General features: G+C 46.1%; 1 protein-coding gene across 1 annotated transcript in view; it reads left to right on the top strand.

The window, feature by feature from the left end:
• LOC116515950 (endothelin receptor type B-like) overlaps window positions 1-9,869 on the top strand; it is a 19,492-nt gene extending 9,623 nt beyond the window's left edge. Inside the window, exons 2-7 of the mRNA XM_032228278.1 lie at window positions 2,757-2,869; window positions 2,956-3,160; window positions 5,589-5,738; window positions 7,217-7,350; window positions 8,604-8,712; window positions 9,726-9,869. Coding sequence (XP_032084169.1) covers window positions 2,757-2,869; window positions 2,956-3,160; window positions 5,589-5,738; window positions 7,217-7,350; window positions 8,604-8,712; window positions 9,726-9,869 — 855 coding nt within the window. The remainder of the gene's footprint in view (window positions 1-2,756; window positions 2,870-2,955; window positions 3,161-5,588; window positions 5,739-7,216; window positions 7,351-8,603; window positions 8,713-9,725) is intronic.
• Window positions 9,870-19,750: the final 9,881 nt, after the last annotated feature.

The raw sequence follows: 19,750 nt of genomic DNA, 5'->3' as shown, positions 1-19,750 counted from the left end.
CGTTCCAACTGAACCGGTTGGAACGGGGCGAGAAACCCACCCCTGCTTACAGGGTATTGGTCAAAACTACTGATGGGATTGCAAATTTTGTCCTTTGCATCTCACATTCTCATGCAATCATTCGACACTTATTTATGGATCCCATCATACAGCTGCGTGATATCTCTAACCACTTGTATTTCTTCTGCCATGGGACCAAATCTCAGGCATGAAATGTTCCTGGAGTCAAAGTTAGCCTTCACTGCAGAGGGATAAATGTAGATGTATTCACTCAGGCTTGTTTTATTTTTTTAAATTTTTATTTATTTAGTTTGTCAAACATGTACGAGATAACGGGTATAAGTATGAACATGGACATGAGCACATGAAATTAGTACAAATAAATGGGGACAGTAGAGGACAGTAGGACGCTGGTGCACTTATGCACGCCCCCTTTACGGATCTCTTAGGAATGGAGTGAGGTCCACGGTAGAGAGTTTAAGGTTGAAGCTGTGGGGGTTTGAGGATGTAACCACAGAGTCAGGTAGAGCATTCCAGGCCTTGACCACTCTGTTTCTGAAGGCGTATTTCCTGCAATTGTGTTTGGAGCAGTTTACCTTGAGTTTGTATCGATTGTTTGCCTGTGTATTGTTGTGGTTGAAGCTGAAGTAGTCGTTGACAGGTAGGAGATTGCAACAGACAGTTTTGGGTACTATCCTTAGGGCAGACTGTAGGCGGTGTAGTTCAACCTCGTAGCTAATGACGTTGTTAACATTTTAATATTTCTCCCTGGCTTCTGTTTAGGTCAGAAGATTATCCAGAAATGCAGAGAATGTAAACATACAACCACCATTCATGAGCGATTATGAGAAAGGAAAGGCTCATGTTGGACCACATGCATAAATCTTCAGGGAAAGAACTAATTCAATCTGGAGAGGGTGGACCAGCTCTGCTCTCTGGCTGTCAACTGACTGTCAGCCATTCATAAATTACAATAAAATCTAGCCTTCTTAATTCCGTTTTAGGGGCACCTGGTAGTTTTTATGTTAAGTTCCCACTTTTCTTGCTCTTTGCATTTTTAAAGATAGTGGGGTCAGGGGCAAGAAGTCAGGAATCAGAATAGAAGAAAGTGTGTATATAGTATATCAATAGTTTGCCTCAATTAATCAGAATAGAGCTTGAAGAGACCTTGAAGAATGCCATGCAACCTTGATGAGTGCCATGTATCTTTTCATGCCACAGGCTTTTGATGCGTGCCATGCACCCTTGATGTGTGCCATGGGCCCTTGATGAGTGCCATGCACCTTTGATGCATGACATGCACCTTTGAGGCATGCCATGCACCCTTGATGAATGTCATGCACCCTTGATGCATGGAATGCACCTTTGATGCATGACACATGTGTTTGATGCATGCCATGCATCCTTGATGAGTGCCATGCATCTTTGATACATGCCACATGCTTTTGATGCATGCCATGCACGCTTGATGAGTGCCATGCGCCATGGATGAGTGCCATGCACCATTGATGCATGCCACATGCTTTTGATGCATGCCATGCACCCTTGATGAGTGCCATGTGCCATTGTTGAGTGCCATTCACCATTGATTCATGCCACATGCATTTGATGCTTGCCATGCACCCTTCATGAGTGCCATGCACCTTTGATGAGTGTCATGTGACCTTTGATGAGTGCCATGCACTTTTGATGCATGCTACATGCATTTGATGCATGCCATGCACTCATGATGAGTGTTGTGCACCCTTGATGCATGACATGCACCTTTGATGCATACCACATGCGTTTGATGTGTGCCATGCACCCTTGATGAGTGCCATGCACCTTTGATGCATGCCACATGCTTTTGATGCATGCCATGCACACTTGATGAGTGCCATGTGCCATTGATGAGTGCCATGCACCTTTGATGTGTGCCATGCGCACATGCGCAGTGCAATTAAAAATTTTCTGTGTATGCGTAGAACCAAAAAACAAGATGGAAGCATCTATGACGCTGCCAGGAGAAGTGGTTCGGGGGTGTGGCAGGCCTGGGTCACTGCCAGTTCCAGCGACTCTGGCCGCCAAACCACTACCGGATCAGCAGAATTGGTCTAAACTGGTAGGAACCCACCACTGATAGAGAGGTCGTATACGGACAGATTCTAAATAGAAATATAAAGCCAGCAAGTTTAACAGCCCTGAGATGCTGGGAGTCAAGGACGCATTCTATTACATGATGATGATTCTGGAGAGACTATACAGGTAGTCCTTGACTTACAACAGTTCACCTAGTGACCGTTCAAAACAGCACTGAAAAAGTGACTTATGACCGTTTTTCACACTCACGACCATTGCAGCATCCAGCATATGGTCATGTGATCAAAATTCAGACGCTGGGCACCTGACTCATATTTATGACGGTTGTAGTGTCCCGTGGTCATGTGATCCCCTTTTGGTCAGCTTCTGACAAGCAAAGTCAATGGGGAAGAGCAATAGCCCTTAGACTTATATATCGCTTTGCAGTGCTTTCCAGCCCTTTCTAAGAGGTTTACAGAGTCAGCCTTTTGCCCTCAAACAATCTGGGTCCTCTTTTTACCCACCTGAGAAGGATGGAAGGCTGAGTCAACCTTGAGCCTGGTGAGATTCGATCTGCCAAATTGCAGGCAGCCGGCAGTCAGCAGTAGTAGCCTGCAGTACTGCACTCTAACCACTGCGCCACCACGGCTCATGATGGAGAAATAACGCTGAGTTCCTTCCTTTGTTTTTCTTCCCAGCTTCTTGCAGAAGATTGGCCTTTTGGGGTGCAGATCTGCAAACTGGTGCCATTCATACAGAAGGCCTCTGTCGGCATCACCGTCCTAAGCCTTTGTGCTCTCAGCATAGACCGGTAATCAAGTCTTTTCCGAGCACTTCCCATTTTGACGGAATAACCTTTTCCTCTGGCAAAGAGCATCTCCTCCATTTCTCTTCTAGGTACCGAGCTGTGGCTTCCTGGAGCCGGATCCAGGGCATTGGGATCCCCATGTGGAAGGCAGTGGAGGTGACCTTCATTTGGGTCGTGGCCATCATCCTGGCTATCCCAGAAGCCATCGCTTTTGACTTGGTGAAACTGGATTACAGGGAACAGATCCACTGGGTTTGCTTGCTGGCTCCCGAGCAAACCTCCAGCTTTATGACGGTGGGTTGTTTCCTTTGGCGGTAATAGGAAAGAGAGAAGTTGACCAACCAATAGGCTTAACGTTAAATGTATAGTTGTGATGGTTAACCATGCCCAAAATATACCCGCCCACCCACGAAACCCCAAAATGCAATGCGAGCACACACACACACCCATGCATGCATACTGCCCAGTGGTGGGATTCAGCCGGTTCGCACCTATTCGGGAGAACCGGTTGGTAACTTTCTAAGCAGTTGGGAGAACCGGTTGTTGGAAGAAATCTCCTTTTGTTTTTTTCCGCTTTACAGGGCTAATCCTGTAAGGAAGGCAGGCAGGAAGGAAACATTCTGGTGTTGTTTGTAGCCTAATCTTTATTGCCCTGCTTACAGAAACTGCCTCTGGTTAACCCTTATTACATTGTAACGGCTAAGGCGAAACGCCCATCGACCTGAGTGACCTTGAGTTGGCTATGCACCCCCAGTCACATGACTACTGAGCCCCACCTACCCAGATGGTCATTAGGGCACAGAACCGGTTGTTAAATTATTTGAATCCCACCACTGATACTGCCCCACACACATGTGCATGCACACCCCCATGCATGCACATGCCTCCCCCGTGCATGCACCATGTCGTCCTATGGAACGAGCTCCCCATGGAGATCCGCACCCTCACCACGATCCAGACCTTCCGCGCAGCCCTCAAGATCTGGCTCTCCCAGCAGGCCTGGGGATAGGCTTCCAATTACCCGCCCGAGTGTTTGATTGCTGAATGAAAGTTGTGTTTTATTATTTTTCTTTTGTTCACAAAGTGTTTGTTTTGACCTTGCACTTCCCCTCCCCTGTGGTTGTAAGCCGCCCTGAGTCCCCTCAGGGAAAAGGGCGGCATATAAATCCCAATAAAACCTAAAACCTAAAACCTAATGTCCCCTCTTGCCCATTTTTTTTGCTTCCAAGTTGGTGCAGGAGGCCTTCCATACTCAAAAATGGGGAGAGGGGGGCCTCGTGTGGCTCCCCCATGCCCCGTTTTGGCTTCCAGGTTGGTGCAGGAGGCCTTCCAAAATGGGGCATGGGTGAGCACCCCGGCCCCAGACATGCATCCTGCCTCCCCACTCTGTGTATGTGCATGTGTCCTCTGCATGTACTCCACCCCCTGAGAATGCATGGCAGAGACCCGAAGAGCAGCTGGCTGGCGGGAAGCTTGGGCGCGTGCATTGTGGAGCTGGGCTTGGGTGATGGCTGGCGTTCCCGCAGGGAGGGCTCTGAGTGCCACCTACCATCTAAGTCAAAGTTTTCCATGTATGATTGCTTGGCAAATATGTTTTGTAACCCAGAATGTGACTGAAGAGCTAACGTCCCTTAAAAACAATGAATATAAAATATATAAAATTTATCACCCCTCCTCCCCAAATTTGGAAATAGAAAGGACACCATAGAGAGATAGGGGCAAGAGCTTCTATTCCCTACAGCTACAGTGGGGGGGAGAGCAGTGGGGGGGTCCAGATTGGTTGGAACGGGCCCGGCCGCGTCCCCATGGACGTGCGCAGTGCGCATGCACACACGTGCATGTGTCTTAGCCTCCGCGAGCCTCCGCAACGCTCCAGCTGCGTACCGCCTGCAACCCACCACTGGGCGGGAGTCTCTGCGGAGCAGGATTCTGGTGAAATCTGTTCATCCACAATATAGAAAAAGCAGACGAAAGCACTCTCTAGAACAAGCCTATCTTTATTTACTCTGAGTTAGCTTGGGTAGATGTCCTGCACTCCAGAACTTGCCTGACATGGTTAAAAAAAAAAAAGGCTGAATTCCTACAACATAGCCATCACTGGGTTGCAGAGGTGGGTTCCTACCAGTTCGCACCAGTTCGGTAGAACCGGTTCGTCAAATCTACCGAATCGGGTAGAAGAGGTTCCACCAGAAAGCAGGCCACACCTACAGAAGAGGTTCCAAAAATTTTGGAAACCCACCACTGACACACACACACACACACACACACACACACACACAGACTCACACAGAGAAAAAAAAGAGAAATAGAAAGAAAGGAAGAAAGAAAGAAAAAAAGAAAAAAGAAAGAAAAAGTGAGAGAGAGATGAAAGAAAAAAAGGAAAAGGGGACAGAGAGACAAAAGGAAGGAGAGAGAGAGAGAGAGAGAGAGAGAACACATGGTGGCAAGCCACTCCCACCAGGTCACATGGCCAGCAAGCCACTCCCAGAAAGGAGGCCACACCCACAGAGTAGGTTCGAAAAATTTTTGAAACCCACCACTGCTGGGTTGTTTAACTACGGTTAAATAACTGGATTGTTTAACTACAGTTTCTTTAAGAAGACAGACCTGGCTGGTTCTCACAGCCACAAAACTTAAAACCATTCCAATTTCAGCAGGCGAGTGAGCTCGGCGGTGCATTTCGCTCATCGAATGTTGTTTCTTTCTTATCCTCTTTCTATAGTTTTACCAGGATGTGAAAGACTGGTGGCTCTTTGGGTTTTACTTCTGCCTGCCTTTGGCCTGCACTGGGGTCTTCTACTCCCTCATGTCTTGCGAGATGTTGAGCAAGAGCAACGGCATGAGGTTGGCCCTCAATGATCACATGAAACGGGTGAGATCCCCGAGCTAAGATCGAGCAGACTTTCATCTATGGCTCAAACACGTGATGGTGGGGAGGGGTTCCCTTACTTTATCATTCAGTTTCCTGCCACTGTTCCATAATTGTCCATCTAAATCATGGTTGTCCCACCTTTTGGCTTCCCTGGGCTGCATTGAGTGAAGAGGAATTGTCTGGGGTGACATATCTTTCAGTTGATTTCATTTCATTACATCGTTTTATTTTATTTGTTTTATTTTATTTGTTTTATTTTATTTGCTTTATTTTATTTGCTTTATTTTATTTGCTTTATTTTATTTGCTTTATTTTATTTGTTTTATTTTATTTGTTTTATTTTATTTGTTTTATTTGTTTTATTTTATTTGTTTTATTTTATTTGTTTTATTTTATGTTTTATTTTATTTGTTTTATTTTATTTTGTTTTGTTTTATTTCTTTTATTTTATTTGTTTTATTTTATTCTATTTGTTTTATTTTATTCTATTTGTTTTATTTTATTCTATTTGTTTTGTTTTATTTTATTTGTTTTATTTTATTTGTTTTATTTTATTTGTTTTATTTTATTTGTTTTGTTTTATTTGTTTTGTTTTATTTTATTTATTTTATTTTATTTGTTTTATTTTATTTTATTATTTTACTATTGTATTTATTATTTTATTATTTTATTATTTTATTGCAATTTATTTTACTGTAATTAATTTTATTGCAATTTATTTTATTTTATAGTAATTTTATTTTTATTTTTTTTAAAAAGGGTGCCCAGGATGAGAGGGATCTTTAAGGATGTTTTGAACTTTCTTAAGGCAGGGGGAGCTATAAAGCTCTTCCAAAGAGGGGAGAGGGCAACCAATGATCCTTTGGGCAACAATGTTGACCCTCTGGAGCGCTGTCCTATCTGCCACTGTGCAATTGGCAAACCGTACACAGGGGCAGTAAGTTAAAATACTATCTATGGTGCAGTGGTAGAAGATCACCAGCAGTTTTCCCATTCAGGTGTTGTTTCCTGAGAAGTCTCAGGTAGCATCATCTCCGCTGGGCCCTTTTGACCAGGGCTGCAATGTGAGCTAACCCAGGTCAGGTCCTTTTTTATGACACCCAGAAACCTAAAACTGGTTCAATTGCTCCACTCGGTCTCCATTGGTAAGCAAGGGCTGGATGTCTGATCTATTCTTTCTATTGTCCACTATAAGCTCCTTGATCTTATTGGTGTTAAGGACCAAGTTACTTAAGTTTTATTTGAAAGTTTAATATGGCTCTTCATCTCACCTTATCATTCTGGGTGGTTAACAGCAATTTAAGACAACCGTAAGCCAAATAAATGAAGCAAGAAGAGGAATAAAATGGGGAGCAGGAAAAGGCTGAAGCTTGTAAGGTCTGACCTAAACATTGGAGAAGACAGGATGAAGTATGAGAGAATGCTTCATCTTTTCCCAAGGTTCTGTTCATGTCAATGATAACATGTGTGTTTTCCAGCGCCGAGAAGTGGCCAAGACAGTGTTCTGTCTCGTGGTTATATTTGCCCTCTGCTGGCTTCCTCTTCATCTCAGTAGGATCCTCAAGAAAACCATCTATGACCCACAAGATGTGGATAGATGTGAGCTGCTTAGGTGAGATCAATACACAGAAATGCCATGCGGTGATGGTTGAGACTTTTTTTAAAAAATCTAAATGGTTTGGACAATTACTTGCTTTACTTATAGATTCTTAAGTGTATTGATTCAATTATGGCTATGCCACCTTTCCACCCCAGCTGGGACCTTCATGATAACATCCATTAGGGAAGCTCCATAAAATTGTAAACAAGACAGCTATGAACAGCACACATCTTTGACAAAAGCAATGTAAAGTCTTGAGGTAGGGCTGTGGAGGTGTCATGAACATCTAAAGAAACTTGGTACTAACCAATGTCAAGATTTTAATGGCCTTTTCCCCAAAATGCAAGGTCTTCAGGCTGATCTAACTATTGCTTTGATCATGGAAATGAATCTGGCATCATCAAGACAGAAGATTTAGTACTCATCACCATGTAGATCCTTTGTCAATATCCTTTCACAAGGATCTTCCTATGTTTCAGGAAGCTTCTTCTGCAAGATAAGGGTTGATTTAATCCAGGGTCTCCAAACAATTTTAAGACTTGTGGACTTCAGCTCCCAGAATACCTCAACCACTCAGGGGAATTCTGGGAGCTGAGGTCCACAAGTCTTAAAAGTTGCCACCTCTGGAGACTCCTTGTTTAATTGAAGAGTCCCAGAGTGCATCAACCCTACAGGATCAAATTAGCTGGGCAACAGGTGGTCCCTCAAATAATCAAGCCCTATGCCATGTATATCTTTATAGGTAACAACCAGCACTTCGAATTGCAAGTGGAAGCAACCTGGCAACCAGTGAAGATAAATGTTACATGCCTATGCCAAGGCATGCCCACAACTGGTCACACTAATGTACCCTGAACCAGTTGGGGCTTCCAGGTGGTCTTCAAGGGAAGCTCCATGGAGAATGCTTTGCAACAGTCAAGCCATAAACTAACCAGGGCATAAGGAGTCCTTTGGAAGATCTGGATAATTTGGCTTGAACTGAAAGAATTGTCAAAGAAAACAAATAGCTTGACCTCAGCTCTGCTAATAGAGAAAGCTAAGCGGGTTAAATCCTAGTTAATAATTGAATAAGATAAAGTAGGGAAGGCTACAAACTAGGTTGGGAAGTTGAAAAAACATTCCAGAAACTGGGAAGGCAATGAGAACCTCTTCCGTAGCCAAGAAAAATGCTGGATATATTATTGGAGTCATCAAGAGTTAACTTTGTCCTTGAAGATGTTCTCTTGCTTCTCCTTGATGGCTCTTTCTTGTCTCCTTCCATCCAGTTTCCTTCTGGTTATGGATTACTTCGGCATCAACATGGCCTCTCTCAATTCCTGCATCAACCCTGTGGCTCTCTATTTTGTTAGCCGGAAATTTAAGAATTGCTTTCAGGTAAGAGAGCTGATGAAAAGATGGCATGTGATGGGAGGGTGGGAGGGAGAGGACGACATGTTAAACAGAGGCATCAGATCTGTATCATCAAAAATAGAAAGGAACTTTTTGTTATTATTGCTTCTTCTGAAAGAAGGCAAATGTGGGTGTCCCAGGATAATGTTGCAGGGTCCAACCTGGGTTGGTCATCGGGACCAGAGGTTTTATCTTCTGAGCTTTTGGACTCGTGCTGGAGCCCATCTTCAGGGAACTAGAGGGGTTCCAGCATGAGTCCAGAAGCTCGGAAGACGAAACTTCTTGTCCCGATTCAAGATTGAAATCCCTATTCTTTGAGAACACACAGTTTGTTCCTTAGTTCTATATCTTGCAATCTTTTTTGGCTCCAACTCCACTCAGATGAAAAGTAGATGGTTTACAAGCAGTATCAAACCATCTCTTGTGGGGTGGAGAGCACAATCCCTTCTCTTTAACCCTAGCAAGCAGAATTAGGCTTGCTGTGGTTACCGCCACCTTAACTGGAGACCTGGTGGTGGCTGGTGGCGCAATGGTTAAGTGCGCTATTGCAGGCTAATTCTGCCCACAGCCTGGAGTTCAATCCTGACGGGGCTCAAGGTTGACTCAGCCTTCCATCTTTCCGAAGTCAGTGAGGTCCCAGATTGTTGGGGGAAAGATGCAAGTAATACGGATACTGTAAAATACATTCTCACCCAGAGCGTGCTGTAAAATATATTAAGTATATTGTATATACAGTATATGTCTAGAATGATATTGCTATGACCTAATTCTGAAGGACAGAGGGTGGGAAGGCACAGCTACAATTAGTGACTTCTTGGGCCTATCCTGAGTCAGGAAAAAAATGAGACAAACTTCACTGGTGATTGATGAACCTGTTTGTGGTCTGTTCAATTTCAACTTATTCTCCTCCAATACTGCGTAAGGACAGAGGAACCAATACCAGAAGCCTGCAGCCTCTCCATTCTTGCCTTAAATGACCTCTGTTTTGTTTCTCCTAGTCCTGCCTTTGTTGTTGGTGCCAACGGCCAACGCTGGGCATCCTCCCAACAGATGACAAGGGATCGGTGGGAAAATGGAAAGCCAACGGGCAGGAACTCGACCGGAGCAGTTCTCACTTCAGTAACAAGTGCAGTTCAGCTTAGACTCAGGAAGAAACAAAACGAGGAAATTTGATTGGGATTCTGAGATGGACATCTTGGATAGGGGACTTTGGTTTGGGGTATTCCTCTTGAATTCAATTTTCTTCCCCAGGGATGAGCCTTGATCTCAATCATCTAACTTCAATCACAGCCCTTTGCAAAATCCCTGCTAATTTTTTTTTGCTTTGCTCTTCTCTTCCTTTTTTTTTAATCTTTTAATAATTATCACCTTCTTATATTTACTCATTCTTCCTTACAGAATAAAATATTGTTTAGGGGCATAAGAAGTCCCCCCCCCTCTATATAAGGGGGACTACACCAAGCAGAAGACAGGGGGTTATACTGGGCCAGGAGAAAATGGAAAAGGGCTAAGGGTTGACACAGACTTGGGAAATTGAGCTATTTCTCAGTGGACAAACATCACTTGTCACTGCCTCCTCATCCAAGCTCCAGGATCATGGCATTCCGCTTCTTTTTCAGCTAAGTAGATAGGAAGGAAGGGGGTGGCCCACATGGTTGGGATGCTGGGTTGGCGGTTAGCAAGCCCGCGTTCGAGCCCTGGGTGTAATGTGGCAGGGTAAGCTCCCATCATTCGCTCCAGCTCAACAGGGGTGTCCCCTAGCAAAGGTGATATCACTGGCTAATCCTTTCAACCCGGAAGCACCTTAAACGGTGCCTCTGACATGAACAGGACAGGATAGGAAGATGAAATCTCTTGCGTTACCCATGTTCCTTTCCAAGAAAACACAGTGGGATTTGTAGTTCATCTGCAACTGAGGTTACATCGAAATGGTGGCATGCAGAGTGACATCATAATACAAGCTTGCGCCCCAGACATAAATATGTAAATGACCCTTTTTTAATTCTATGCTGCAACATTTAATCATATCATCTGTTCCTTTTCCCACCAAGGAAGGTCCACGATTAGTGGACAATGTCACTACTTCTCCTTGTGGTGAAACTGTTGGTGTAAGACTAGTAAGACTCAGTTTGACTTTTCCAATCAATCCTGAAGCTAAGCAGGTGCTTTTAGGTCAAGGTATATATCTCTCAGCTTAATCTAAGGTGAGAGATTCTTTGTAGTTGGGACGTGTGGGAAGATCCATATCACGTGCTTTTAAGAGACTAGAGGAAGAGTGGGTTATAAGTGTAACGTAACACCCATTAATTGCAGAGTAGAATGAGCATTAGGTACAGGGGTGTTGGGCAATAACCTTGGAGAAGGCTTGCAGCAACTGTTATGAAATCATCTTGACCCCGAGAACCAGGAGGGTGTGAGAATGAAACTCAAGATTGAGCTACCTTGACTATCTATGTCAAAAGACACATCTCTCTCTAGCTTCCAAGATTGATAACAGCCTGTCCCGGTTTAAGTCATGTCAGGAAATAGACCCTACAAGAAATACCGGCATTGTATTTTATTGTTCTAGAGCAGTGATGGCAAACCTTTTCGGCACCGAGTGTGGAAAAGGGAGCGTGTACACACACATGCGCTATGCGTGCTCGTCTGGGCCACAACCTGGAAGAGAAGCTGCCCAGGGGGTATGCACGTGCGGTAAAATGAACTTCTGGTTTCAGCCAGCTAATCATCCAAATACTGGTGCACATGTGCATGCGACAGTCAGCTGGCCAGCATGCATGCTCACACCGGAAAACAGAAGACCAGCTCTTCCAGTTTCTGGCACTGCTGCATGTATGAAGGTCAGCTGATCATCGCGCAAGCATGCATGCCAGAAACCGAAAAGAGGAACGGGTGACTTTGAGCATGCCAGGCAACATGGTTCCATCTGTCACTTCGGACACGTGTGCCACAGGTTTGCCATCACGGTTCTAGAAGATAATAAAGGTGAGATGTTCTTAGAAGACCACATCACCCATGAAGCTGAAGATCTGGAACAAGTCCCATATAAATTCAGCTTTGATGCCCGACTCACTAATAGTTGGTGGAATCTTGTTTTTGCTAGAATCCAAGTTAACAAAAACAGGGGTGAAAGTCTACCAGTTCACACCAGTTTGCGCGAACCAGTAAGGATTATTGTCGTTGGTTCCCTAGTAAACCAGTAGTAAACCGGTAGTAAAAAAATGCTTCCGAGGATCGCGTGGCTCAGCTGTGAGCCGCGGGATCGCTGGAAGCTTTCTCTCTCCCGCCCCCCGCTTTTTAAAGCATTTTGTTCTTGTCTATTCGCCCAAACTGGCAGGGAAAAAATGCTTTAAAAAGGGTGGGGCAATTCCCAGAATTGCCCAGCACAGTTGAACCTTTTTTTTTTTCTTTACTTCCTAAAGCATTTTTTACTACCGGTTCAGGCAAATAGGTAATAAAAAATGCTTTAAAAATTAAAAAAAGTTGGCCACACCCACCCACTCACATGATTCCCCCCACCAAGCCACGCCCAGAGAACCAGTGGCAAAAAATTTTTTACATTTCACCACTAAACAAAACCCTAAACTAACAACACGGGTGGATTTATCACTGTAATACACAGTGAGCAGGGGTGGATTCCTGCCAGTTCTAACCTCTTCTATAGAAGAGGTGCCACAAATCTACAGTGCCGTTTAGAACCGGTTCCAGCTCCCTCCCTCTGCCCATCCGCACATCATCAAGATGAAGAGTGAAAGAAGGAATTCTGGGAGTTGAAGTCCACAAGTCTTAAAGCTGTCAAGTTTGAACACCCCTGGGTTTTTTTTTCTGAAGAGTTAGGGGTTCAAGGGTCTTGTAACTTGACAGCTTTAAGACTTGCATGCTTCAAATGCCAGAGTTTCTGAGCCAACATGACTGGAGGAGGAATTCTGGGAGTTGAAGTCCACAAGTCCTAAAGCTGTCAAGTTAGAACACCCCTGGGGATTTTGTTTTCTAAAGGGTTAGGGGTTCAAGGGTCTTGTAACTTGACAGCTTTACGACTTGCGTGCTTCAAATGCCAGAGTTTCTGAGCCAACATTTTGGTTGCTAAGCAAGAGCGTTGTTAAGTGAGTTTCACCACATTTTACAAGTTGGCCACGCCCACCCAGTCACACGACTGCCAAGCCACTCCCACTCACTCACATGGCCAGCAAGCCACTCCCACAAAGCAGGCCACACCTACAGAAGAGGTTCTAAACATTTTTGAAACCCACCACTGACAGTGAGCCACCATAACCTTCAACGTAGTGCAAGCTAAGCCTAGCCAAGAACGAGATGACACCAAATTCAAACAAAAGTCCTGTCTGAGGAGAAAATGCCACCCTGGCCCCAAATGTCACGAATCCTAAAAGCAACATTGCAAGATTTTACAGAATGCCTACTTTTCACCACTCCAGAAACATGTATGTATGTATATATGTATGTCCCAATCCCTGAGTGCAGATATTCTAGTATGTTGTCAATCTATGAGCTGGTTATATGTGATTATATTATATTCTCCTATTTAGAAAGATTTCTTTGCTTAGGATACCACAGTAGATCCTGAAAGAGAAGATCCTCCGGAATGCATATAAGTGCCCTCTGTTTTGGATCTTGCCAATGTTTCTATCTTTATCCCTCATCCTTTGCTTTCATTACGTTCCTCATGCTAGGAAGCGAATTAAATAGATTACTGATAAAAGACTGAAATTATAATCCTAGATAGGGGAGGGTTCCAGCAGGCACTACTGCCAGTTCGCTCGTGGGCATGCTGGAAACCTGTGCGCTTCATGCGCACTGCACACGCATGCACAATGCAATTAAAATTGTTCTGTGCATGCGAAGAACTGAAAAACAAGATGGTGGCGCCTATGGTGGCACCCGGAGAATTGGTTCAGGGGCGTGGCTGACCTGGGTCGCTGCCGGTTCCAGCAACCCGGCCCCCCAAACCATTACTGGTTCAGCTGAACTGGTCCGCACCGGTAGCAACCCACCACTGACCCTAGATCCATCTACTGGGACTCCATCCAATTTAGTGTCTTTCCTTCGGGCTCAACCTCCTAGAGCATGGATGTCAAACTCAAGGGTTTTGACCCATTGGGTGATTAAATCTGGCCCACAGGGCCACTCTGGAAACAGTGAGGGACTGGCCCACATGCACCCCCCCCTCTTCGAGTTCTGTTTTAGCTGATAAAGGTTGCAGGAGGCCATCGCAGCCGGAAACGGAGCTTGGGAGCCCGTTTTCGCTGGCAGAGTGCTCGGGCCGCCATAGGCGCCCCAGACACGAGTGATGTCAAGCTGGCCATGCCCACCCGAAGTCAAACACAAACCTGATGCAGCCCTCAATGAAATCGAGTTTGACACCCCTGTCCTAGAGGTATTTCTCAACTTAACGGCGAATTTTGCACTAAGCTGGACCAATGTAACAACCAATTTACTGTGGTTGGTAAGTGAATCATATCGTCACTAAGTGAATCACAGTCATTAATCAAATCCAGCTCCCCCCACTGATTTTGTCAGAAGCCAGCTGGGAAGGTCAGAAATTGTGATTGCATGACCGCAAAAATGTGAGCCGATTGCCAAGTGCTAAATTGTGATCAGCTGACTGTGACAGTGGTCACTTTGAGGATGGGTTGTAAGTTGCTTTTCCTGACACCATCACAATTTTGAACTATCATTAAACATATTGTTGCGATCCCAAAGGTGCTGTCAGCTTCTGCCTTGCTATTGCTTCAGCTGCCATGAAACGGGGAGGGAGGGCTGGTATCTGGGAGGGGTTAATTGATGTGCTGGAGGAATGTTCTAGGATGTACCAGACGTTGGGATTGCGCATGCGTGTGTCTTTCCCGCCTGCATCAACGGCCTCGACATTCCATCTTCGGCCTGTCTTTTTGAAGTTATCTCACACCTGACACTTGAAGGACTTATGATTGGACTGGAGCTATGATCCTAAGGGGGGGGGGAACGGGCTATTCTATATATCAATTGCTTTCGCGCCTAATTAAGCAGACTTTGCTTCGCAACTGCTTGCTTACCATTTATAATTAGTAAAAGTACTTTGGATTTCCTTCCCATGGAGTCTCTTAGTCTTTCTTTCCTAATTATGTAATGGAGTGATGCTGACAAGAAGCAAAGTCTCCTTAATCCCTTTCTAGGAGATTTACATCTACCGAGAAGGGAGATAATGTCTTCTCCAATCAGAGAGGAGGGGGGGGCCGTTGGAGGTGCGGATTCAAGTGGAGTAGGACCTCCTGACCTTTCTCTACACGAGCCCAGCCCACCCGACCTCTCCTTACACGAAGATTTATTTCAACTGCAAATTTCCAGCCAGCCTGAACCTCCCCCACCCCGATGGTCGACTTCGGTGGGACAAAGAGAGACAGAGACAAGCTGGAATGCTGGAATCACCCAAAGACAACCCCGACACCCATCGCTGGAGCCGGGAGCCGTGAGGAAACCCCAGACGAGTGATTTCCCTGACTATTGGAGTCAAAGGTACTTTGGGGAAAGAAGGGGGGAAGATGACAGAGACTGGAGAAGCTGGCAACACCAGGGGCCCATGAGAAAACCCCAGCGGAGTGAATTACCTGATTATTGGGGTCAAACATACTTTGAGGAAAGAAGGGGGGAGGAGGAAAGAGACTGGAGAAATTGGCAACGTTACCCACGCCCACCATCTCCCCCTCCCCCTCGGCCTGCTTCACCCCCTGCAGCTAGAAGTTTTGCTGACCACGGAGGGCCACCCCCCCGAAGACATCGGATGGCTAAAATCCCTCCCTTGCCTGTGTGTTACAATGGTGATTCTGCTGGCCTGGCCTCTTTTCTTATGCAGGTGTTTAATTACATGGAAATTTATGGCCGAGACTTTGAGACTGACATCATGAGGGTCAGAATGGTTCTTTTGTCATTGGATGGTGAAGCTGCCAAATGGTCAACTGCTTTGCATATGTCTGGCTCTCCCCTCTTGGGGAATTTCAACCGCTTTATGGAAGCTTTCCGCCAACGTTTTGATGACCCATTAACAGAGAAGCGGAGCAAATTGAAATTTATAACCTTTGAACAGGACGATAGACCTGTCGCCCAATACATCCAGGAATTTCAGTGTCTTTCACAATACATGAGAGGCTGGGGGGAGGACGCCCTACTGGACAAATTTGCTTCAGGATTAGATGAAGACATTTATCAACAATGTGTCAATCGTAACCTGCCTAGACGTTTGATCACGTGGTTTGACCATGCAGCGGACGCTAAACTCGACTTAACCCGGCTCCGTTATGCTAAAGAGGAACGGAGGAAGCGGAAAGAAAGGGCTGCCAAGTCCCTCCCCCCTCCAGCCACTCAATCGCTCTTCAAACGGCGAGGTGAAGGGAGGGGGGCCCCTTCAGGCCTCTCCAGACCTTTAACATGCTTTCGTTGTGGCAAATTAGGGCACACCGCCCCCGAATGCCGTGCTAAATTGCCCCTCTCTGCTCAACTCCCTCCCAAACGTGAGGAAAAGTCTGGCAGAGTCGCAGAGAAGAAGAAGGAAACGGCTTTCGCTGTGGAATCCAACCCCCCTCCTTTTGCCCAGCCATTAGAGGGAGACGCGGACGCCAACTCCTCTTCTTCTGAGGACTCCGATGACGACACATCGCCTCACTGGGTGAGTTCAAACAAGGGGCCCCTGCTCATCCCTATTGAGTTAAAAGTTCCTCCTGAGGGGCAACCTGCCACCCTTCTGGCCTTACTTGATTCTGGCTGTTCCCAATCCATGATCAACCCAGCCATGGTGGAAAAATTGGGCCTCAAATTGCGCACTTTGAAAACCCCAATTGTGTTTTGCCAAATAGATGGATCCATTGCGGGGGGGGGGCGCCCATTTTTTCACGGAGCCTTTGGAAATGACGATGGGTACCCATACTGAACTTATCTCCTTTGTGGTCGCACCTGGCATGGACAGGCCACTCATTTTGGGCATCCCGTGGCTCCGGAAGTGGAACCCTCACATAAATTGGCGGACAGGCCGCTTACGCGTTCGCTCGAAGGTGCCTCCAGTGGGGGAGGGCTCTCCGGACCAACCTATCACTGACATTCCTGAAGTGGCCGCTAGAGGGCAGGAGAGGATTGCAGGAGAGGAGAAAATTCCGAAAGAATATTGGGATCTTAAGGACGTCTTCAGCGAAAAATCTTCGGACAATCTGCCCCCCCACAGGCCTACTGATTGCTCCATAGACATTTTACCCGGGGTTAAGCTCCCTAAACCCCAGATTTACTCCATGTCGCCCAGGGAAATGGAGGAAATGCGTTCTTTCATTGACAAAAATTTGAAACGTGGTTTCATTGAACCTGCTCGACCCAAAGTGGCTGCCCCTGTACTTTTTCGTGAAAAAAAAGATGGTTCTCTTCGTTTATGCTGTAATTTTAAAAACCTGAACGCTGTCTCAACTCAGAACCTCTACCCACTCCCGTTGATGAAAGACTTGTTGGCACAGCTAGGGAAGGGCCGCATCTTTACTAAATTGGACCTCCGGGAAGCTTACTATAGAGTCCGCATTAAGGAAGGGGACGAATGGAAGACTGCTTTCAACTGCCCTCTTGGTTGCTTCCAGTTCCGGGTTATGCCTTTTGGCCTACAGGGGGCTCCTGCTGTTTTCATGCAACTTATTAATGAGATCTTGCACGATCATCTGTACAAGGGCGTTATCGTATATTTGGACGATATCCTTATCTATACTCGCAATTATGACCACCACGTCGCCCTGGTGCGCACGGTTTTGAAAAAGCTCCGTGCCGCTAACCTTTATGCCAAATTGTCTAAGTGTGAGTTTCACCAAACTAAAATTGACTATCTTGGCTATCGCATCTCACCTGATGGCATTGAAATGGACCCTGAGAAGGTGAAGGCGGTCACTGAATGGGACGCGCCCAAAACTCGTAAACAATTGCAAAAATTTTTGGGTTTCGCTAATTTCTACCGTCAATTCATTCCCTCTTTTGCTAAGATTGCTCTCCCTATTACTAATTTGCTCAAGACGAAGGGCGACCCGAAACCTAAACCTAATAAGCCTTTGGACTGGAACATGGAATGCCAGGCGGCATTCGAGAAACTTAAACGCCTCTTTGCCGCTGAACCAGTTCTTAAGCATCCTGACCTAGACCGGCCTTTTGTCGTCCAGGCTGATGCCAGTGATGTCGCCGTAGGGGCCATTCTGCTGCAAGCCAACGACCAGGGTAACCTGCAGCCTTGCGCGTACACCTCCCGAAAGCTCACTGACACGGAGAGACGGTGGGCGGTTTGGGAAAAAGAGGCTTTCGCGGTCCGTTGGGCCCTGGCTACTTGGCGCCATTTCCTAGAGGGCGCTAAACACCCATTTGAGGTGTGGACTGACCACAAGAACCTGGAAGCGTTGCGGACGCCTCGTCGTCTCTCCCCCAAACAAATGCGGTGGGCCCAATATTTCAACCGTTTCAATTTCACTCTAAAGTATATCCCGGGAGGAAAGAACTTCATGGCGGATGCTTTGTCCAGATTACCTCAATATAATTGCTCTAAACTGAGTATCGTCCAACCGCTCCTGGCAGCTCCGGTACTTACGCGTCAACAGACCCAAGCACAGAGGGAGGTGCCTCAAGATCTACTTTCTGACCTTAAAAAAGCTCTTCCTCACGACGACTGGTTTCTGAACCATCGGGACGAGTGCACCATGAGGGACGATCTACCGTGGATTGGTGCTAAATTATACATCCCCGCGTCCCTACGGCTCATCGTCCTTCGTCGCGCTCATGACTCCAGATTGGCGGGTCATTTTGGTTTCGTAAAAACTTTGCATCTCGTGAAGAGACAATTCTGGTGGCCCTCTTTAAAAAAGGACATTGAACTTTATGTGACCAGTTGCCCAGTTTGCGCTGCCGCCAAAAAAACGCCGGGGAAACCGCAAGGACTGCTCCAGTCTGTCGCTCGCCCGGTGGCCCCTTGGAAGGAGATTTCTATGGACTTTATTGTTGAGCTTCCCGAAAGCCAGGGGCATACCGTTATATGGGTGGTCACTGATTTGTTTTCCAAGCAAGTTCATTTCGTGCCTTGTCACAAAATTCCTTCCGCCAAGGCATTAGCTAAACTGTTCATTTCCCACATCTACCGTTTGCATGGAGTGCCCGACCGTATTATCTCCGATCGTGGGGTCCAATTCACGTCCAATTTTTGGAAGGAATTTCTGAAACGCATTGGCTCCGCCCAGGGCCTTAGCTCCGCCTACCATCCTCAGACTAATGGCAGCTGTGAACGTACAAATTCCGTCCTTGAACAATATTTACGTTGTTTCATCAATTATCAACAAGACGATTGGGTCGACTTGTTACCACATGCTGAGGTGGCCTACAACAACTCGGTTCACTCCAGCACGGGGTTCACCCCTTTTCGGGTCATTTACGGTCAAGATTTTGTTCCTATTCCCGAATTGCCTAGTGACCAACCGCAAGTTCCTTCAATTGCGGACTGGAGTGAGCGTCTCAGTCGCATTTGGCCACTGACCCTTTCCACTTTGGACGCTGCCCATAAAGCCCATAAGAAGCAAGCAGATAAGAAACGCACTCAGCCCTATGAATACCGGCCTGGAGATTTGGTATATTTGTCCACGAAATTCCTGCACACTACGCAGAAGTCGAAGAAATTAGGACCCAAATATGTTGGCCCTTTCCCTATTGTGAAGGTCATCAATCCTGTTTCTGTTCGTTTACTATTGCCAAAACACCTCAACCGAATCCACCCGATGTTCCACATCAACCTCATCAAACCTGTTCGGGTTTCCCACTTGCGCCCCCCAGATGACCCTCCACCTGCTCCGTTACTAGTTGATGGGGAACGTCATTTTGAAGTTCGTGAAATTCTTGATTCCCGCAGGCACCGTAATCGCATCCAATACCTGGTGGCTTGGAAGCACTTTCCTCCCTCCCACACAGAATGGGTTGATAAATCCCATGTTCGTGCTCCCCGCCTGCTACAGAAATTTTATGCTGCTTATCCCGACAA

This window comes from Thamnophis elegans, chromosome 12, assembly GCF_009769535.1.
Source record: "Thamnophis elegans isolate rThaEle1 chromosome 12, rThaEle1.pri, whole genome shotgun sequence".
Lineage (NCBI taxonomy): Eukaryota > Metazoa > Chordata > Lepidosauria > Squamata > Colubridae > Thamnophis > Thamnophis elegans.
Note: the sequence above shows the minus strand (reverse complement) of the source record. Positions and strands in the feature narration are given on the sequence as shown.